Below are 13,464 nucleotides of genomic sequence, written 5' to 3' on the forward strand. Positions count from 1 at the left end.
CTTTCTCCAGGTTGAGAAAACCTATGAACATGCCTTGATTTTTTCTTAGTCTTTCTTCCATTATCAACTGCAGCGTCAGAATTGCTTCTCTCATGTCTTTACCTTTCCTAAAGCGAGAGTGATCATCATCTAGCACATCCTCAATTTTGTTTTCCATTCTTCTATATATTGTTCTTGTCAGCAACTTGGATTCATGAGCTGCTCAGCTGATTGCACAATAATTCTTGCATTTGTCAGCTCTTGCAATCTTCGGTATTGTGTGGATGATATTTTTCCAAAATTCAGATGGTATTTCGCCACTCATACATTTTCACACCCACATGAATAGTCGATTTGTTGCCACTTCCCCAATTATTTTAGAAATTTTGATGGAATGTTATCCATCCCTTCTGCCTTATTTGATCTTAAGTCCTCCAAAGCTCTTTTAAATTCTGATTCTAATACCGCATCCCCTATCTCTTCTACATCGACTCCTCTTTCTTCTTCTGCCACGTCATCAGACAAGTCTTCCCACTCATAGAGGCCTTTAATCTATTCTTTCCACCCATCTGTTCTCTCCTCTGCATTTAAAAATGGAATTCATATAGCACTCTTAATGTTACCACCCTTGCTTTTAATTTCACTGAAAATTGATTTGACCCCCTCCTATGTGCTGAGTCAGCCCTTCTGACAATCATTTCTTTTTTGATTTCTTCACATTTTTCCTGCAGCCGTTTATCCTTAGGTTTCCTACACTTTCTACTCATTTCATTCCTAAGTGACTTGTATTTTTGTATTCCCAAATTTTCCAAAACATTTTTGTAATATCTTCTTTCATTGATCAACTGAAGTTGCAGTTGCAGCAATTACCTTCCTTCTTCCTTCATTTTTCTCTCCAGCTTTTGCGACTGCTGTTTTTAGGGATATCCATTCCTCTTCAACCAAACTGCCTACTGAGCTATTCCTTATCACAGTATCTATAGCCTTAGAGAACTTCAAGCATATCTCTTCATCCCTTAGTACTTCCATACCCTACTTCTTTGTGTATTGTTTCTTCCTACTTACTTTCTTAAACTTCAGTCTACTCTCCATCACTACTAAACCATGATCTGAGTCTACATCTGCTCCTGGGCCTTACAATCCAATAGCTGATTTTGGAATCTCTGCCTGCGTATGATGTACTCTAACTGAAATATACTTGTATCTCCCAACCTTTTCCAAGTAGACCTCCTCCTCGTGCAATTCTTGAGCAGAGTATTTGAGCTAGAAGGCAAACTTTTGAAGTTGTTTTCCAGTCTTGTAAGTTGCTAATGAAAAGGTGACAGTTTAGATATAGAAATCTTGGAAGGAAAATTGTTTGTGGAGCCAGAGGAAAACAATGTGTAATGATGCAGGAGTGAGAGGGGGCATGAGTAATTCTGTGGCATTATTTTCCTTGAAAAAATGTTTGCTCTTTAATATCAAATTTTGAATACATTTCTGACAGATATTTTACTGCAGTATTTCTTTGAAGCAGGTTTCTTTATGAACATTATGAAAAGTAACACAATGCTCGTGCTGTGAGGAAGTACATAAATTCGATGAGGCTCAGGACACTGAATCCCAGGAACAGTCCCAGCAGGCCACCACAATTCGCTATTGAAAGAAATGAAATGTCACTTAAACATTTTATATTCAATGCAATTATATTATGTCTTCATATATAATGTTGTTAGTAAGGTAATACTTTATTTCTAATTCGTGAGCATGCATCATTCTGACTTAATAGACAATATTGTGAAAAGGATAGTTGCCACTCCCATATAGTGGGGATGCTGAGTCGCAGATAGGGACAACAAAGAGACTGTCAGATAGTGAGCTTTCAGCCAACAGGGCCTTCATCAGAGACAGACAACATACACACACAAACTCATACAAATGTTGCGTGAGTATGTGCATGTATGGTATCTATCTTTGATGAAGGCCTAGTTGGCCAAAAGCTCACTCTCTGACAGTCTTTCTGTTATCCCTATCTGTGTCTCAGCATCTCCACTATATGGTGAGTAGCAACTATCCTTTTCATAATGTTGTTAAATTCCATCCTGGATTTTCCATTGTTAACATTAATATGAATCTTCCTTTCTCATCTCACACATGTTTAAAAAGTAAGGACCAAAAATTTATAAGAAGCACTAAAGGAATGGATGAAAAATATACTAGTTCTTTCAAATAAATATTTGCTTGGAGTGTGAACAATTGGCTTATGCCTGAGCAGGGGAGGGACAATGACACTGGTGGGGATTTCATTGCAGGCAGACACAGTGTAGAAGGGGAAGCATGCAGCTCTGTTGCTTTTCTCCTCCGGCACCAATTTAATGAGGTCACATTCAATCTCACACAAGTGCAAAGTGCTCTCCCAGTATTTACTGTGGTTGCAAACTGTGTTTTTGGTACAGAAAAAAGGGCGTTCCTACTGATGATGAATGGAGTATGTGATTGTTGTTAGCTGTTTCTAATGTCACAGCAAGCTTTCAGCTGGAGATTCCAACACAGCATGTCCAAGTGATGTACACATGAAGCTTATCACCATCTTTTGAACTTTGAGGATTGTTGAATCATTAACATTGATGAGATGGACTCAGGGCAACAATATGCCAAGAAGAGTAGGTTCAGGCCTTACAATAGGACTACACCACGAGAAGATCGTAGGACTATTCAGCTAGCTCTGAGGAATGGACGGATGACAACAGCTTAAATCTGGGCAGTGGTATAGGCACTGTGTCACCCCTAACAATCAGGAACAGATTACTGGAGACTGGGTTGAGAACTCAAATTACCTGGTGTCTTTTACTGCTGATGCTATACCACACTTTTATGGAGTATAAAAAGAGTCAGCTGTGATATTCAGTGGCATTCTGAGGTATTAAGCAATAAGGCTTGCTTCTGCTTGTGGTCAGCAGACTGCTGGCAACCTGTTTGTTGATGACTTGTTGAAAGGTCACAGAAAGTGATGATTCTCAATATCCATACGTCTCCAACTCATGGAATCATGGTGTGGGGAGCTATTGCATATGACAGCATGTCTGATATACTTGCCAGTGTGTGACAATAATGCCAAAGCCAACCTGCTGTCATACCATTTATGACCAGGGCACAAAATGGCATACTTCAGCAGGATATTGTAAGACCACAAATGCCTTGACAGTTATATGGAGCTAGGGATGCCACTTTTCCAGAAACCCTGGGCTGGACAACTTCTCAGTTGCACAGAATAAATAAAATGCTAACAGTTTACTACAAATATAAGTAATATAACCAATTTGTTGTATGGTACCCATAGTTTCTTAACATATCAAAATTTAATTTTAATATTGTGTTAACACACAAATAAAAAGAAAATCTTCTCCATTCCATTCTTCTTTGTAATGTATGGATTTGTTGTTTAAACATGAAATGAATTTTTAAATAAACATTTACAATAGGATAAGTTCAGTTCAAAGATCAGATAAAAAAGAGAGAGACAAATTTTGAAGAAAAGGCCCAAAAGTAACATGATCAATGTTTTGTATTTTTTAATGCATATTTTGTATTGGTCTTTGCTGCTTTCAGTAGATTTGCACTGTCTCCCCCCCCCCCCCCTTTCTCCTGCCCCCTGCTCTTTAAGAAAATTCAAAAATCCACCACAACTTTCAGGAAAGTTCACCTTTATTTGAAGATTGAAGCTTGAAGCTCTCCTCTTACTAAGGCTATGGACATATGCTTTCTTTCTTTTGATCACTGGTTCTTCATCATACTGATGATTCTTCCAGCAAATGAGTTACTCATAGCAACTGAAAATATGTACAGCCTAAAGCAATTGGGGATTGTTAGTTGTGTCTGCTGCTTATAATATACCCAAATTTGGTCTTTGTTATACTTTTATCAGTTCCCCATATGTAGTCTAGAAATCACAGAATTGATTGTATAACTGATCTTCACCCAGGTTGAGATTCAGTTTGCAGGTAACCTTTAAAATATAGCACCATTGGAGATGAATATCTTCTTCTTCTGTAAGTGAAAAACTTGTAAACAGGTTGAACACATTGTTCTCAGAAAAGTCGTAGTTATAGGACAAATAACAAATGCAATGTGACTAAAAAGAGTGTGCAACATTTTCAAAACTCGATCTCTGTGATTTTAGTGTTCCTTCCACAATTTCATGAGCTTTGCTCCCTAAGAATTTGTCTTGTTTCCTGCCTTCTGGCTTGCTTTAAGGTCCCATATTATTCTGTCCAGCTCAACAGAAGTAACTGAGGTATTTTTCAGTTTTCTAACAACAGTTTCAAACAGGGCCAAAATATGCTTCAGAAAACATAGATAACATTCAGGAAGTGAATGTAAAGTTCCTTCAGAATCATGCTCCCCATTTGACATCACAAACTGCCAAATCAGTCTTGAAAAGTATTCTTCATTCTTTGAAATAAAATAAGAATTGATTTCAAGCCAGCAGCACACATTTCTGTCAACTGCAGGAAGTAGTGAGAGCCATCTTGTACAGAGTCACAATATTTCCTTCAACTCGATCTCCATAATCTCTGAGCATTTGATGCAGCAGAACCAAATTCACTGTAGGTTTTGAGAACTAATGCCTCTGCACCACAATGCAATGTTTTAACACCATCTTTTAAAGTACTATTTATGACATGGCAGTTATAATTAGCTATCAAAAAGGATGGATTTTCGTTTTTCAGTAAGATAAAAAACAAAATCTTTTTGCCATAGTTCACTGGAGAATTGTCAGCACTGTATGCACTTACTTGATTCAGATAAAAGCTACTAGATTCTGTAACGTTCTTTATTGCATGGAAAATATCTTTGTGGGTTTCTTTGGAGTCTTCATAAAAAAAGTAACAGTCCCTGTGTGGCGAAGCAAGCTGGGATTTCTTTGCTTCCCCTCTTGTTTTGCCATCTGCCTCCTTAAATTAATTTTTGCCTAATTACCATTAACATGCATGAGTATAATCTGCATTTTCATAAAAGAAAAAGGTTGGCCCTCAATCTTAAGGAATATAGCACAAGGCCTAATTTTGTGCTTAGTTTTGTGTATGTAATTTATTTCCTAATTTATTTGGCTATTCCTAGTTAGTATCTTTTGCTACAAATCACTATAGGGTGAAATCAGTAATTGTTTTGTGACTTAGATTATATTGTTGACTTATAAACATATGTAAATTTTGTACTAATTATAAACATTTGGAAGAAGAACTACTAGGATTCTTAAAGTATTTATTTAGCTCTATTCGAAAACATATTAGCAAAGCCAGCCTGTTATTACATCCAAAATAATAACCAGGTTTGTCAAAAGTATAGTTTGTATAACTATATCTGTTAGTTTCATTATTTAAACAATTAGTTCAGCCTAACCTTTGTGGTAGAAGGAACTGTTAAAAGGAAGGAATTTCTTAATGTATTCAGTTAATTGAATGAGTTATGTTTTAACTGTAATTTCTGTATCTTAAACATCAAACAATGTATTACTTTCAGTGCCTAATATTGTGAGGATATATAAAGGACCAATTTTTGGTCCCGAGACAGTCAGTCTACTGCCGATTTTCATACATGAAACATGTACTGGTTAGATTAACAATAACGCATCAAGTTAACAGTGGAATAAGTATAACACAAATAGGCCTTGTGTTAGAACAATTAGTAACAATGTCTGTTTAATTTATTTGAAAAATAGTGTCACATGTACTGTATCATTCTGCAAGAACTGTGAACTGTGTGGTTAGGTTTTTACTGCTCATAGCTACTTAAGTGTCAGGAAGTCTTTTCTGAGAGTATTTATATGGAACTAAAACATGGATGATAAATAGTTTAGACAAGAAGGGAATAAAAGCTTTTTAAATGTGGTGTTACAGAAGAATGCTGAAGATCAGATGGGTAGACCACGTAACTAATGATGAGGTACTGAATAGAATTGAGGAGAAGAGAAATTTGAGGCACAACTTGACTAGAAGAAGGGATCGGTTGATTGGACATTTTCTGAGGCATAAGGGTTCACCAGTTTAGTATTGGAGGGCAGTGTGGAGGGTAAAAATTTTAGTGGGAGACAAAGAGATGAATACACTAAGCAGATTCAGAAGGATGTAGGTTGCAATAGGTACTTGGACATGAAGAAGCCTGCACAGGGTAGAGTAGCATGGAGGGCTGCATCAAACCAGTCTCTGGACTGAAGACCACAACAACAACAGATATTCAACAGCAAACTATTGTAGCAGTATGCTGATGTTGCCTGCAACCTATTAATGAGGCTTATTAACATTTACCAATAGTGAACTGGCAATATAATTGTATAATATTGGGGGGTTGTGAACAGTGAAAGTAAAGAACTGTGAAACACAATTGTGCACTGTTGGCTACATCATTTACAACAGTCACTCCCTATTTTTCGGCCAGTATAACAATGCAGTACATCGACACCAAGGACTATCAACGAAGAAATAAGTTAGGTGAACATCACATATGGTGCCCTTTTGGGTGAGGAATATTGTATTTGGACACAATAAACAAGGATTTGCAAACTTTGAACAATGAACAGTGCAGATTGAATGGAGTGACTGAATTTAAAGTGCTTGTGGCACCAGTATTATTGAGAACAGTGAACAGACTAATTGACAGTGAAAAGTAATTACAGTATTCTGGAAGTTTGATTGTGCGTCAACAAGTAATGCGATAGGAAGCATAAACAACACAGCATAGCAACAAAAGATCGTTGGCCAAGGTTATGGAGGCAACCATTACAAATGTTGGACACAGCAGCCATCCTGGAATCAAGCTTGTCGGAGCAGCCATTATGAAGAACAGCTGCAGCAGCCAATCAGCATAATAGCTGGAGTCAACCCACCTGATGTAAACAAGAGGGTTTTGGATGAGTGGGAGTAACCACAGCAGCAGCAGCAGGTGATGAGTGAACAGAAATAAGGTAATTCATAGCAAAAGCCATTTTATATTAAGTGCTACATAATTAGTGACCTTAATGAACAAGACAGTGTGATGGGAGAGAATGGCCAATATGGGAGTGATGTGATTGGTAACAAAGTAGTAGAGTTTAAGTTTTTAAATTATCAGATAGACTTAATGGGGACTGATTCGATAGCTGATAGTGGTTATAAATCATAAATGAATGTAACTCTGAATGATAGGGTCGAAAGTCATATTGTAGATGAGATGATAAAAGTGTCATCTACATTTTGTGGTGATGTGAGCAAAATGAACGAAAACAGTACTGAAGTGGGTGAAATTGTTAAGGCTAAGGAGGAAGAATCTAGTAGCAAAAGACAGCAAAGGCGAAAGTTTATGGCAGATGGAAAATTGGAAGCAATGTTAAGGTAAATTACGAGTGGTTTGAGTGGTATGAGTATGAAATCAGACATTAGTAGGGTGGAAAATAAAACTGATAGCATTAAAACTGACATGGCTAGCTTAAAAAAAATTAAAAAGAAAATTAAGGTGGACAGTTCTAATCTTTCAGAATTAAATAAGAAGGTTGAGGCAGTAGTGAAAGATCATGATGAAAAGACAAAGAAAGTAGTACAGAATACTAATGAGAAACTAACATTAATGAGTAGTATATGTGTAGAAGAGAGAAAGAAACTTTGTGATGACTAAAGTAGGAGGGTGGAGGCTTCTGAGAAACAGTGTACAGATGAAGTCAAAGCACCCAGGACATTTTGTGCTGTAAATAGGGTTAACTTGAGAATCAAATCAATCAGATTAAAAATGATTTGTAAACGGAGATAGAAACCAAGTGTGTGGTAGTGTTAGAGGAAAAACTGCTAAAAGTAAATAAAAATGTAGATTCATGATTGGCAGAAATGGGTAAAAGATGGAAGAGGTACAAAATCTAAAGCATAGAGTGTTTAGTATGCCAAACAGTCCTTCATTTGTTAGTTGTAAAAAATTTAATGATTTTGAACCATATGGGGAAGTGCAGCAACTGTATTTAATTAGGAAATTTAATGATTTGCCTGAAACATGGAATGACAAAGAGAAAATGCCATTTGCAGGAGGTTTTTTGAAAGGGGGTGTTTATGGATGCGCAGCTCAGGTAGCTGATAGTTGTACTTTGTGGAATAGCTTTAAGAAAGCATTTTTCAATGAAAGAGAAGCAACCGGGAATTTTGAGTGAATTTTGGGGAGGGGAGAGATTTGGCTCTAGGAAGGGTACTGTGAAAGGTTTCTGTCAGTTTTGGATAAGCAAACTGAAATATTTGGACAAAGAGCTAGGTAGTGAATCAATAATTATGGACTTAGAAACTAAGTTGCCTCAGAAAGTTAGAGATTTGCTTGTACCTGTCCCTAGGGGTAATATTAGTGATTTTTTTAATTATGTTGATAAAGTGGAGAGGGTGAAGCTCTCTGTGAAAGACCATAGGAGGAATTTTGGTGATAATAATCAATCAGGGAGAGAGTTTCAGGTAAATAGGATGAACAGAACTAATTGTAGAAATTCAAGAAATCATTGGGTGGAGGATAGCCAGAATGGGCACAGAAATGGTAGGAGAAAGTCAAGGAACAGAACTGGAGGAGAAGACGGTAAACCATTTAAACTAGAAAATGCTCCAGTTCTGGCTCACACTAGAGCAGGTAGTGATGAAGAGCCACATGCATATAAATGTGCTGTAATCACAGGTAAGGGTAATGTAAATGATAGTAGTAAGATGAGTGTAAATTCTAATTCTAGTGAGATGTTGAATGATGGTGTGTAGCAATGTTTATCCTGTAAAAAGAGAGGAGGAAGTTACTATAATAAAATTAAGTGATGCTGTTGCTGTTGCTCAGGATGTCCAAAGTGTCAAAATGGATGATAAGTTTTAAGAGGACATAAAGAATTCAGGTGTTTTGCTTTGTGATCTAATGCTGGAAACAAGAATCAACTAATGAGCCAAGTATTTGAGGAAAATTATGGTGACGGTGGGTCTGATTCTGACAGTAGTTGTAATGATGATAGCAATGATGAATCCAGTAGTGCTGTGGACAAGGTACTTCAATTTATCATTGATAGTGATGGCAGTGTGTTAAGTACAGAAAGAATAAAGGAGGATAATATTAGGCCTAACGGAGAGTTAGAGTTAGAGAGTGGTAATTGTTGTGACTCGCCGATCATTTAAAGTGCCACCGCGCAATTACGGGTGTCCTCTACATGCGGTGCTGTGTGCCAGCCATGCAGCAGCCGCGCCACCTAAACGGCCAGCCAGCCAGGGGCCACTAGACTTGGACTCAGTGCTCATTCGAATGTTACCATGTTCACATGTCTTGCTTGTCAACTTGCTCTGTGGCTTATATGTGTTGTGTCGTTTGAAATATAGGTGTTCAACTTGACGTTATAACAATTGGCAATGAGGTAGTGGATTTTTCCTTTTCATCATTGACCCACAGGTTTCCATGGCTACTGTCGAGCAACTGTTGCAAGGTCTCATTGAACAACAAACGCTTCTAACATCGGCGATTCGCGATTTCGTCGCGGCGTCAAATGCCTGGCGTTTCTCGTCGTTGGCTATACCTCCTTTTACTCCTTATGATGAGACGGCGGAAGACTGGTCTGATTATGAAAAACGTCTTCGACAGCATTTCTTGGAATTTCATGTCACAGACGAACAAACATGTAAGTCTCTGTTCCCTTCCTGGATTTCACCTCAAATGTATCGGTTGTTGTCGCAATTGGCTCCTTTGAAAGATCCTGCGTCTTTGTCCTTTGCTGAAATGTGCTCCCTTCTGTCTGTCTATTTTCAAAAGCAAACACATGTGGTAGCCTCTCGTGTTGCCTTTTATCGTTGTCAAAAACAACTGCATCAATCCTATCGCGCTTGGGCTGCTGAACTTCACGGTGTCAATTTGTTACTGATGTTCACAAAGAATCCTATGCCACTCCCATGGTACGGGATGCTATTATCCGGTCGGCCGACAAAGAAGTTCGGCAACGTGCCCTTCAGTTGGCGAATATGACTCTAGATGAAGTCCTCCTGCTGGGGCGCAAATAGAGGTGTGGTGTGATGTCGGGGAAATACAACCTCTGTGCACTGTTGACGATGCGTGCGGCATGTCTCCGCTGGCCAACGTGGCCGCAGTGCCCTCCCAGGCGCAGCCTCGGCCTAACCGTAAACAACCCGCTAAGAAACTGCAGCAAAACCCCTGGCAACTTCTCTCATGTCCGCAGTGTTTTACAAAACATTCACATGAGGATTGTCCCCAACGTTTGGCTGTGTGTCACAATTGCAAAAAGAAAGGTCATGTGTCTTCCATTTGCAAATCCGACTGCATACATGATGTTCATGAACATGATGCTGATTCTGGTTCTGTGTTGTCTGTCAATTGCACTTCTTCCCTTTCAGGGACGTTATTCCTCACTGTCCAAATCCTTGGTCGGGATGTTCGCATGCAGGTGGATACCGGTTCTGCTGCCACTATAATTAATTCTCAGACGTATCTTCAGTTGGGTTCTCCACTCCTATCACCTGTCACTCGGCAATTACGAACGTACAATAAACAGAAGATTTCTCTCTTGAGACAATTTAATGCTGAGGTCTCTTACAAATCCATCGTTCGCACTGTTCCCATATTTGAGGTCAACCAGAGCAACGCAGAAAATCTTTTTGGTTTCGATGCCTTTCACGTTTTTGCGTTCTCCATAGATGACTCTGTCAATATCGTCTGTGATGCTATTCCTTATGCTCAATTGGATTCCTTGTCAACGACATTTTCGTCCCTTTTTTCTCCTGGGTTAGGCTGTGCAAACGACTTTGAAGCCCATATCACACTCAAACCCACTGCTTGGCCTAAGTTTTTTCGGGCTCGGGCCCATTCCTGTGGCCCTTTGTGATCGGGTAAAACGGGAGCTGGATTGTCTCACTACTTCAGGGGTCTTGCTTCCTGTCACTTCCAGTGAGTGGTCCTCTCCTGTCATTGTCGTTGCTAAGCTCAATGGTGATATTTGTCTCTGTGGTGATTTCAAGGCCACTGTAAATGCTCAATGCCTCATCGACACTTACCCTATGCCCCGACCTGAAGAACTGTTCACTAAACTTGCTGGAGGCCAGTATTTTTCTAAAATTGACCTGTCAGAAGCTTATCATCAACTTCCTCTCGACGCTGCTTCCCGGCAGTTTCTGGTCCTTAACACTCCTTTCGGCCTCTATCAATACCAACGCTTGCCATTCGGGGTTGCTGGCGACCCTGCTCTCTTTCAGCGATTCTTGGAACAATTATTGCTCCCTGTCCCTGGGTGTATCAATTACATGGACAACATGTTGTCACTGGCTCCACCACTGAAGAACGTCTTCAAAATCTCCGCACACTTTTTCATGTCTTACAGGCTGTCAGTCTTAAGTGTAATATTCAGAAATCACCATTTTTTAAGGCATCTATCACGTACTTGAGGTTTCAACTCTCTTGGGATGGTATTCGTCTGCTTCAGCAAACTGTCGCTGCGATCGATGCCCTTCGTCGCCCTACATCTGTTAAGGAACTGCACGCCTTCCTTGGGAAAATTGCATACTATCACAAGTTCTTACCGTCTGCTGCTTTGATGGCTCAGCCGTTGCATCACCTGTTGCATAAAAACATACCTTTTCACTGGTCCGCGTCATGTGATGCAGCTTTCCAGAAATTGAAGACTATGCTGAAACAGGCCCCGTGCCTGGTTACGTATCGACCTGGACAACATCTTGTTCTTGCCATGGACGTCTCTCAATACGGGGTCGGTGCAGTCCTTTCGCCATTGCTTATGCCTCCAAAACACTCACAGATGCCCAACAAAAGTATTCTCAAATTGAAAAAGAAGCTTTGGCCATTATTCATGCTCTTCATAAGTTTGGTGTTTTTCTCTATGGATCTAAATTTCATCTTGTTACAGATCACAAACCGCTTGTTTCCTTGTTTTATCCATCATCGTCACTTCCCGACAAGGCTGCACACCGCCTCCAGCGTTGGGCTCTTTACTTGTCTCGTTTCAATCATGAGATTCATTTCTGGCTGACGGCTCAACATACGAATGAGTGATGCACTGTCTCGCCTTCCCATGGGCCCTGATCTGGCATTCAATAAGGATGAACTTTTATGTTTCCATCTGGATGTTGCTGAGCAGCGGGTTGTGGACGGATTCCCCATCACAGGGGACCGGCTGGCGGCGGCTACGGGTTCTGATCCTACCCTCTCCTGGGTTTTACGCTGCATTCAGAAGGGTTGGCCAGATTGTCCATCCGTTAAGACTTCTGACCTGTTGCGGAACTACTACGCTTTGCGCTACCGCCTCATGGCTAGGGATGGTGTTATCCTCCTTTCCAGTGACAGTGCTTCACCGCATGTTGTGGTACCTGCGTCTTTGCGTGCTTCGGTCTTGCGCCTCCTTCACCAAGGGCACTGGGGTGTGTCTCGCACAAAATCTTTGGCGCGCTGCCATGTGTACTGGCCTGGCATCGACTCTGAAATAGCACACATGGTCGCTGCCTGCGGCCCTTGTGCGTCACAGGCCACCACCCCGAAGTCATCTTTGTCACCGTGGCTTTCGCCTGAGACGCCCTGGGAGCACATTCATGCTGACTTCGCAGGACCTTTTTTAGGTACTTATTGGCTCCTCGTAATTGACGCCTACTCTAACTTTCCTTTCATTGTCCGTTGCATGTCGCCTACCACCGCATCAACCACAAGTGCTCTCGCCTGCATTTTTTCTTTGGAAGGCCTTCCCTCTACTCTTGTTACTGATAATGATCCGCAATTTGCCTCTTCCGATTTTGCGGATTTTTGTGCTCGTCACGGCGTTATGCATGTCACGGCCCCTCCATTCCATCCACAATCAAACGTTGAGGCTGAACGACTGGTCCGCACATTTAAGGCTCAGATGTGGAAACTCCTGACTTCTTCTGCTGCTGATGATGCGCTTCTCCAGTTTCTGGCTTCTTACCGTTTCACCCCCATGGGCGACCACAGCTCGGCTGAGCTCTTACATGGCCGACAGCCCCGTGCGCTACTTCATCGTCTGCGGCCTTCCACCTCACGGCCGCAGGTGCCTTCGCGTGGCCGGTTTACTGCCGACGACCTTGTCTGGGTACGGGGATATGGCAGGCGGCCAAAATGGAGTCCGGGCCGCATCTTACTGTCGACACCTGTATGAAATCCAGATGGACACGGGTGTGGCAGTGCGTTATTTGGACCAGCTTCGGCCTCGTGTGCCGGCAACGCCTGTTCTGAATGCTTCCTCACCACCTTCAGCTCTACCTGACGCTCGGGCTCTTGGCATATCTCGTTACTCACAACGCAGCCCTCTCACCATCATCTCGGTGCCAGTACAAGAATGGACGCCACCAGGAGATGTGCCCATGCAGGAACCGGATGACCATCATCTGTCAGAGCCAATCTACTTGCCTCCTTCTCCTACGGACGCCGACACATTGTCCATGTCTCCTGTTATATCAACTGGACTTGCCGCAACGGGCAGATTGGTGCAAGGGGCCCTAGCAGATTTGACCC

General features: G+C 41.0%; 1 protein-coding gene across 2 annotated transcripts in view; it reads right to left on the minus strand.

Annotated features, from left to right (window-relative positions):
* Positions 1–1,417: 1,417 nt before the first annotated feature.
* Positions 1,418–13,464, minus strand: part of LOC126483939 (pickpocket protein 28-like) — a 286,412-nt gene continuing 274,365 nt past the window's right edge. For both annotated transcript variants that reach the window (XM_050107225.1, XM_050107224.1), the window contains one exon: positions 1,418–1,614. In XM_050107225.1, the coding sequence (XP_049963182.1) occupies positions 1,511–1,614 (104 nt within the window). In that variant the 3' untranslated portion in view covers positions 1,418–1,510. The remainder of the gene's footprint in view (positions 1,615–13,464) is intronic.

This window comes from Schistocerca serialis, chromosome 6 (genome assembly GCF_023864345.2).
Source record: "Schistocerca serialis cubense isolate TAMUIC-IGC-003099 chromosome 6, iqSchSeri2.2, whole genome shotgun sequence".
NCBI classification, from domain to species: domain Eukaryota; kingdom Metazoa; phylum Arthropoda; class Insecta; order Orthoptera; family Acrididae; genus Schistocerca; species Schistocerca serialis.